Source organism: Sardina pilchardus, chromosome 24 (genome assembly GCF_963854185.1).
Source record: "Sardina pilchardus chromosome 24, fSarPil1.1, whole genome shotgun sequence".
NCBI lineage: Eukaryota > Metazoa > Chordata > Actinopteri > Clupeiformes > Clupeidae > Sardina > Sardina pilchardus.
In genome coordinates this window covers 3,700,257-3,709,435 of record NC_085017.1, presented here as the reverse complement: position 1 = coordinate 3,709,435, position 9,179 = coordinate 3,700,257, and the positions used below count along the sequence as shown (strand labels likewise).

Here is a 9,179-nt window from a genome sequence, read left to right as displayed (position 1 = left end):
GCTGTTCAACTGTGCTGTGTTTTTTTTCTGTTTTCTCTGTTGTCTGACCACTACAAATGCCTCCTGTTTTTTTTTTTTTTTTAAAAAGACCCAGTCCTGCCATACGTATTCTCACTGTACGGACCTCTGCTATGCAACCAAAGATAAAGAAGTTTCTAGGAAGAAAATATGATCCCCACGACTGATGAGATATACTGCAAAATGTAATGCCAATGGTACCATCACTATATAAATTTGCCCATTTTAGTATTGGGCATGTGTTGTGTATATATGAATATTTATATATAATGGCTTTTGTATGAGTTGATTTTTTGTTTTGTTTTTGTTTCAACAATTGGCATAGAGATGGTGTACTTCTCCCACTGTGCCTGTGATCTTTGATCCTTCCACGGTGGTCAATGTGAGACAAAATAGTCCTCATAAGCTGAGAGCAGGCTCCAGCCTCTCTCTGATTGGGCAAACCCTGGCTTCAGTGTGTGTGTGTGTGTGTGTGTATATGTGTGTGTGGGTGTGGGTGTGGGTGTGGGTGTGTGTGTGTGTGTGTGTGTGTGTGTGTGTGTGTGTGTGTGTGTGTGAGCGAGCAGCGCTTCTACGGTTCATCCAGTAGTTGGCCCAGTCTCTAGAAGCGGGAAGCAAAGTATTCATCTGTTTTATCATGTGGGATATTTCCATTTTCAAAGCTTTTGGTGCATCCATCCCAGAAAAAAAACAACTAACAAGCATCAAGCATTCACACACAGCAGTGCTGCTGCACAGCCAAATCTCCTGAGCCCTTTTCAAACTTGAATCACTTTCCTTTGTGCTGTAATACTCGCATCTTCTTAGATAATCTCATGCATTTCAAATAACTGCCATCATCAGAAAAAGAAGAAAAAAAATGCTATTCATATTTTATTGCCTCGGGTAATTTGTTCATTACTTGATTGCTCTCCTAAATGGACATGGAACGATAAGCCATCAATCATCGGTCGCCATGCCAGCAAGCCTGAATCTGTAATATGGAGCACTTTAATTAAACTCTTCCTGGGGCCTCTATCTCTTATTGTAGAGTTTGTGTTGTGTGTGTATGTGTATGTGTCCATGAGACCTGATTGGCTGTTGAGACCATCCATCATCTGTCGGTAGAGTTCTGCCCCACTCTCCTTTCCCTTCATAAATCTCACGCTGTTACCATGCCAACACCTTCTTATCATGCCTTTCCAAGTCGTGTCACAATCCATCTTGTGCTAAGAGGTTTTTTTTATTATTTTTTTTTATGGAAATTTGAGAAAAGCAAATAAATATTTTTAATGCAGACATATCCAATGAAAGTCTCATTATTTCTTACTCCTCATTTTTTCCCCATCATCTGTTGACAGATAGTTATCAGAATAATAAATGAACAGCAGCCGCCTGTGGAAAACAGCCCTGTTTGAAGAGAAACCCGGGGTTATGCCACGGTGTTTGACTAATACCAGTGTTTAAATGCCATCATGGATACTCTGGCCTGTGCTCACCCCTGTTTCACACCCAAGGCCTGTCATTTGGTAATACAATGATTTCAAAATAACAAAGTGTTTGACCGCACTCCGAAGGCTGCTGTTAAAATTACAGCTTTCACTGCAAACCTTTGACCGAGTAAAATATGTGTCTGTTCCAGATGGCATTTGCTTGCTGTGGGTGAAGGATTTAGGTGTTTGACCAAATAAAAACCTGCAGGCTGCATAACATTTCAATATTCTCTTTTCTCTTTGTCCTCTATCTTTCTCTCTCTCTGTCTCAGACAAACTAATATAGGAGAAGTTTTTCCTTTATAAAAGAAATGTGGGCATCTACATGATACAGATACGTTTTATTTCACAGTATATTGGAGGGTGTAAATGCTAAATCATGAGGGAATTAATTAACTAGTCGTAATAACAGACCTAAATAAGGACAACCTCCTCTCGTGTTTTCACATGATACAGAAGAACATTCAGTCTTACAAAACGTTCCTCTTTATTGATTTAGGTTGACCTGAACAGCCAGGTGGGAAAAAAAAGAAAGAAAACTCTGCTTTACAGATGAACCAAATAAAGAACAATAAATAGCTTTCGTTGTTTAATGAAAATAATCAGTTCTCTGCACTTTTATTGGTACGGCAAAAGGTTGTCATTTGCATTGGGGGACAGTGGCATAGAGGAATCAGATGGGAAATGAAACCTTCGATGGACAAGCAGAGTGAGTTTGTCTGGACTTTCAACTCAAAAAATGCTGATTACATTCATTAACCAAGGGTCTCTCTGTTCCGATCTCACAACAACACGAAAACCCACCCTTATATATAAAATTAACACACATTTACAAAGATTTACATAGCACTAAAATGATCGGTTAGACTGTTGACAAGAACCTGTTGCTGAACAACTACAGAAAATGATTAAGGTAATCACTATCTTATAGGTCAGTGGGGAAAGCTGTACACAGTAAGATTTATAGTCTGCAGTAAGATGTATGGTTACTAAATCCCTCACAATAAACTTAATGAGATGTCAGAATATGGACTTGTACGTTTTATTGTTACTCTAGTACATTTGCTGATTGGAGGGGGTGTTTGTGTTAGGGGGGTAGTGTGCTCGAACTTGCCCTGTTTAAAAACAAACAATGCTTGGGAATAATGAACAGTAACACTCAAAACATTTAAAGTGACCACAATATAAAAGAAAAGCACCTCTGTTTATTTAATATTACTTTTCATGGACTTGAGTCTCTCAGTTCTTCTCCGTCCAGGGCTACTAGTTTGGTAATGTCCACAAGGTGAAGGTGATGGTGATAATGGTGATGTCACGGCTGACGCTGCGGTTGGGTGGTGGTGGAGGCAGGAGTATTCCAAAATGACTGACACTGCCAGCAGCCAATGGTAGACTGGCCACAGTGATGATGCCACAATGAGAGATGTCTTGGAATGTCAGTCAGGCTGGCTTGCCCCCCGCCCCCCTCCACCCTTCCCCTTTACGCTGGTGTTTAGAAGAGGGAGCGAGTGTACTGTGTGTGTGCCTCTCATTCTCTCACTCTCCCTCCCTCTCTTCTTCTCCTCCTCCTCCTCCCTCGTTCTCGCGGAGGTGACGGTCAGCTCTTACTTGGACGGGCCCTTAATCCGGCCGGCCTCCTGGAGGCGGGGTGAGGTGTAGGCGGACGCCGCCAGGCAAGCGGCTGCTTCGCAGAATCCTGGGAGACCTGGAGGACCGGCCTTACCTGGACGACCAGCCTCTCCGGCAGCGCCCTGAGGGCCTCGCTCGCCATGCTTACCGTCTCTGGCCACGCCGTCGAGACCAGGAGGACCTGTGAGATGGACACCACACACATTGAGTTATGGCACAGAGGGACAGAGGCAGGACTGACCACTGGAGTGGAGTGGTCAGTATCTCAGTGGTCAATGGATCCAGATTATAGCTAATTTATTCTTCCCATCACACGATATTGAGTGAAGATAGATACATATTGCTGTAAAGTTTTTTTCTAGTGCTAGATGTTAGTGCTAAGATGCTAGTGCTAAGATGCTAGTGCTAGATGCTAGTGCTAAGATGCTAGTGCCAAGATGCTAGTGCTAGATGCTAGTGCTAAGATTCTAGGTGCTGGTTGTACTGACCTGGCAGACCCGGCGCTCCAGGCTGTCCAGGGTGCGGGCGACCTGGGTCTCCTCTCTCGCCCTTAATTCCTCTCTTCCCTGGAGGATGAAACATCAACAACATGACCTAATGACACGAAACTCTTTACTCTGCTTTTGATGGCAGCATCTGTGGCAAAGCTGCAGACAACTTGTGAAAAAAGTGTGTGTGTGTGTGTGTGTGTGTGTGTGTGTGTGTGTGTGTGTGTGTGTGTGTGTGTGTGTGTGTGCAAGCAAAAGTGACGTTTGAGTGACCTTCCCCAGAGCGTGAAGTTAAAGTGCCTACTGTGAAAGGAGAGAGGCTTTTTTGACCATCCTGAGGAGATGTGAAGTCGCGGTTAAATAGTGTCCCAGTGGACTGTTTCTATTGAGCTTTGTTCTGACTAACTAACTTGTGTCTTTTATGTTTTCTTTTTAATTATTCTTTAATTATGTACTTTACTTCTAAAGCCAGAGAGTTTAAAAGAATAATAACAATAACCATGAACTGGTCTTTGGATGCTTTTTGAAGATCCTAAAACTATCGCTAGAATGAAGAGCATTAGGTGAATCATTCCAGCAACAAGCGATCACAGAACAAAAGGCTGTTGGCTGTGACCTCTTAGTGTTGATGGAAGACTGGCTTCGGAAGCACTCTTCTGAGGACTGCAGCGGGTGAATTATAGTAGATTCGTGTCAGCCACGATCACAACACAGAATCCATTACAGGCAGCATATCTTTAAGGAAAACCTCAACGTAGTAGTGAGCTTTCAGAAAACAGCAAAGAGGTTTTAGAGAGAAATCCACTTGGGCCACTAATTCACTCAAGCAAAGTATGCCCTTCCCCATGACTCTGTATAATGCATATCTACTCTCTGTGCCTTTAACACCAACTCTTCATCATAAATATCTACAAACGGTACCTTTAAGACCCACTCTGCATCATAAATATCTATACACTGTACCTTTAAGACCCGTTCTTAATCATAACTATCTACACACTGTACCTTTAAGGTCTGCTCTTCATCATAAATATCTATACACTGTACCTTTAAGTCCCACTCTGAATCATAAATATCTGTACACTGTACCTTTAAGACCATGGTTTCCAATCTGGCCAGGAGCGCCGATGATTCCGGGGATTCCGCGTGCTCCCACTACACCGTGTGGCCCTTGAGGTCCGGGGGCGCCTGGGGGCCCGGGAGGTCCTGGTGGTCCCATCACACCGGCTCCACCCAAAACAGCCCTCTTAGCGCTAACCGCTACCGCCGCTAGCCTCTCTGCAAAGGAACAAACCACATAAAGTACCTCCACAGACATTACAGTATACGGTATTATATGCAAGAATACATAATGCTGCATATAATATAATGACATGCCGACAGCGCAACAGGAAAGGCCAGGCGGTAATAACACGACACCACTGGTTTGACACTGAGGAAGTGCACAAATGAATGGAGACACAAATCTGTATATCCCTGCTGATACAACAGGTACCTCCACAGATCTACTAAATGACTAATTTGTTACAGTTATAGAGTTGATGTAGTTATGGAGTTGTAATTGCTATAGTTATAGAGTTGAAGTAGTTATGGAGTTGATGTAGTCATGGAGTTGTAATTGCTATAGTTATAGAGTTGAAGTAGTTATGGAGTTGATGTAGTCATGGAGTTGATGTAGTCATGGAGTTGATGTAGTTATGGAGTTGATGAGTTGATGGAGTAATGGAGTTGATGTAGCTATGGAGTTGATGTAGTTATGGAGTTGATGTAGCTATGGAGTTGATGTAGTTATGGAGTTGATGTAGCTATGGAGTTGATGTAGTTATGGAGTTGATGAGTTGATGTAGTTATGGAGCTGACATAGTTATGGAGTTGATGGAGTTATAGAGTTGTATTTTATTTTTATAGTTATGGAGTTGCAGTTCTGCAGCAAGTAGTCCCAAGTCACCAGTTCAGTGTGAGGACAAAGCTGTGTGTGTGACCCCTGGGGGAGAGTAGAGTTCTATTTGCACTCTGTCCCGCTAGAAGATTTCTCAGGGCTCAGCAAGCCAGGCAGCAGATAGGGCAGAGTAGATTTAGCTGACTGTGATATTACGGCTGTTCCTGCTATTTGTCTTCTGGCCTGAATCCAAAAACAGATTGGTTCGCCCAAATCTCTCCTGTCTGCTGGGTGTGATGCATACAGAAAATCCACTCTCGCTCCTCTCCGCTTGCTAGAGTTGATACACTGTGTGTGTGTGTGTGTGTGTGTGTGTGTGCATGTGTGAGTGTGTGTGTGTGTGTGTGTGTGTGTGTGTGTGTGTGTGTGTGTGTGTGTGTGAGAGAGAGAGAGAGAGAGAGAGCGAGAGTGTGTGAGTGTGTATGTTTGTGTGAGTGTGTGTGTCTGTGTGTGTGTGTGCGCGCGCATGAATGTATGTGTGTGTGTGTGTGTGTGTGTGTGTGTGTGTATGTGTGTGTGTGTGTGTGTGTGTGTGTGTGTGTGTGTGAGTGTGTACATGTGCGTGTGTGTAAGCTGGTGTATGCGATAACCCTGCTGTGTTGGAGGAGAGGATTACACAGTGCAATGGTGTTGGCTAATAGAGGTCACTGTGACACTGCCCAGAGGATCTCCAACTCCGAGGAGAGGACAAGAGACGAGAGAAGCTGGAGAGCCGAGCCGAGCCCACAGAGGCCTGACAGCAGGGACCAAACTCTAACACACTAACAAGGCCATGAATGACCATGGGAGGGCATCACACACATGTACAAGATAAAGTTAATGTTGTGCTGATTACAACCTACTCAATGCTAGTTTTATGTTTCTGGATGTGTGTGTTTGTATGTGTGTGTGAGTGTGCCTGTGCTGTATGTATTTCTGTCTGTACATGTCCCTCTCTTTTTCTCTATGTGTGTGTGTGTGTGTGTGTGTGCATGTGTGAGTGTGTGTGTCTATGTGTGAGAGAGAGTATTTGTGTGTGTGTGTGTGTGTGTGTGTGTGTGTGTGTTTTGTCTATTGTGTACTAGTAGTCAGTGTGTAAAAGCATTCAGTGGTCAGTGAGGTCTCCACAGAAAGACATATAAATGACCACTGGCTGCAGGGGGGAGGACGACACAGTGCCCAGCTGAGCACAACTCTATCAGAGGGACAGGGTCCTCGATGACATGCTCTGGTGAACTCCATCAGAGGGGTCAAGCGTAAAGGTCTGTATCAAAGGCTTGGGCGAACACAGTGGATCAGATTAGAGGGGCTCTATGACAGCGTAATAGGAGGACTCTATCACAGGGTTTAGGAGGGAAGACACTGCCACTGGGCCAGGAGGGATTTACCAGCCTAGAGGGCCGTTCACAACGAGAATGAGAACTGTAACGATAACTATAAACAAATATCGCTCTCGTTAATATGAATGACAACGTTCACACATAAACTACAACGATAACGACACGAAGAGCGATATCATTGGGGATCACTTTCAGAGCGATATTGAGAACGATAAAAGCTAACAGCCAATCAGAACCCATCACATTTTAGCCGTCACATTAATTTATACAAGGAGAGACTTTGCTTATCGCTGGTCAGTGTGGATGTTTTTATAATTATGGCTATAGTTATCGTTACAGTTATCGTTCCTGGTGTGAACGGCTCTTAAAGGGGGTACTGTTCTGTAAGATGGAGGGTTCTCATGCTTTACCAGCCTAAATGAGACACTGTTCTGCAAGATGGAGGGTTCTCATGCTTTACCAGACTAAATGAGACTGTTCTGCAAGATGGAGGGTTCTCGCGCTGCAATCTAAAGGCGACACCGTTCTCCTAAAATAGTTCCTGTCCTGTGATCAGTGTCCCCTTTAGACAGAGCATGAAAGAGACATTACCATCATGTAGATTAACAATATCATCATGTAGAGGAACAATATCATCATGTAGAGGGGCAATATCATCATGTAGAGGGACACTATCATCATGTTTAGGGACACTATCATCATGTAGAGGAACACTATCATCATGTAGAGGGACACTATCATCATGTAGAGGAACACTATCATCATGTAGAGGATATCATCATGTAGAGGGACACTATCATCATGTAGAGGGACACTATCATCATGTGGAGGATATCATCATGTAGAGGGACACTATCATCATGTGCAGGGACACTATCATCATGTAGAGGAACATTATCATCATGTACAGGAACACTATCATCATGTAGAGGATATCATCATGTAGAGGAACACTATCATCATGTAGAGGGACAATATCACTGGCATTGTGCCCCTTGAAGCTTCATGGACATGCGCACACCCAGATTGACCCACAAGTTTTCTTGACCAATTTCAGATAATAGTTTCATCACCCCCCAGTCTTGCATAAGCACCCTTGGCACTAGGACATGATCAAAGAGAGGGGGTATGATCATCATGTTGAGGATGTGGTCACAAAGAGGTTAGGACTTCTTCTCACCTTGCAGCATTTTCAGGACCACTTCAATGATGTGCTGATCAGATGCATCACGGCCCTAGAGACAGAAAGGGTGCATTAATTTGTGTGTGTGTGTCAGAGAGAGAGCGAGAGAGAGAGATAGAGAGAGAGAAATAATCTTCACATAAAGATCCACAGTAAGTAAAGCTGTAGCCAATATGGCTCCCTATCTGAACCAACATATTTACCAGAATAGAAACATCCTAATATACATGAACATGGTAATCCCTTACATCTCATAGCACAGCTGACGAATAGAGAGAAAGAATAGAATAGAGGCATATATGGAGAGATCTTTGTTGACGTGAGAGAGACATTGGAGACTGCATACACACTTCCTTGAACTCACCCTGAAATAACAGCTAAACCTTTTTGTCTTTGATGCAAATCGTCTCTTTGTCATCATCTGAAACTGACACGTTTTAATTTTCTCCCATCACATTTGATTCTCTGGCCTGAAAGTCTGATGTGAGCCCGTGGTGGGAGACTGAGTCATCGCCATTCTCACTAAGTGAGCCTTCAAAGTCAGATTTATGGGGCTCTGATCTGGGGTTTCTGGCAGCTAAAAAACATATGATTGTCCACAGGGGCCCCATCATGGACTCCAATTACAAGCAAAGCCTGTCTGTGACCATCCCCACCCACTCTGTTCCCAGTAATCCTTTAACTGCCCCATTAGCAGGAGCCTTGGTCTTGGGCTTTGGATCTGAACGAGGACTTTATTGTGCCTCTCCACAGCTCAATGGATGGCCAGCATCATAGGATGCTTCCCCATGCTTTTGATCCTCATTTTTTACAGAGGAAGCCTTTTCTTGTTGGGTTTTATAAGGGTTTTGGTTTGGACTTTGGATCAGAACATGTGTGGTTTCTCACAGCACTTCCTTGTTTGCCAGAAGCGTAAGATAATAGGCTTTGTCCACACTTTCTTTACTCATTACCTCAGGCATGGGGATTGTGTCTTTGGTGATGTTCGCTTCTTCCTTCCTTTGTTTTGTTTTGGCCCCAAACAAAACCCATGACAACTTTTATCCAACTCACACGTCACCTCCAACGACATTCCCTTCATGTCTGCCAACATTTTACTGAGATATGGCCATTGGCACTGGTGGACGTCTG

The 9,179-nt window shown here is 43.7% G+C and overlaps 1 protein-coding gene across 1 annotated transcript in view; it reads right to left on the bottom strand.

Moving 5' to 3' along the window:
- Positions 1-1,981: 1,981 nt before the first annotated feature.
- col9a2 (procollagen, type IX, alpha 2) overlaps positions 1,982-9,179 on the bottom strand; it is a 33,729-nt gene continuing 26,531 nt past the window's right edge. Inside the window, exons 31-34 of the mRNA XM_062529156.1 lie at positions 8,046-8,100; positions 4,697-4,885; positions 3,608-3,685; positions 1,982-3,300 (exon numbers count right to left, since the gene is read on the bottom strand). Coding sequence (XP_062385140.1) covers positions 3,095-3,300; positions 3,608-3,685; positions 4,697-4,885; positions 8,046-8,100 — 528 coding nt within the window. The 3' untranslated portion in view covers positions 1,982-3,094. The remainder of the gene's footprint in view (positions 3,301-3,607; positions 3,686-4,696; positions 4,886-8,045; positions 8,101-9,179) is intronic.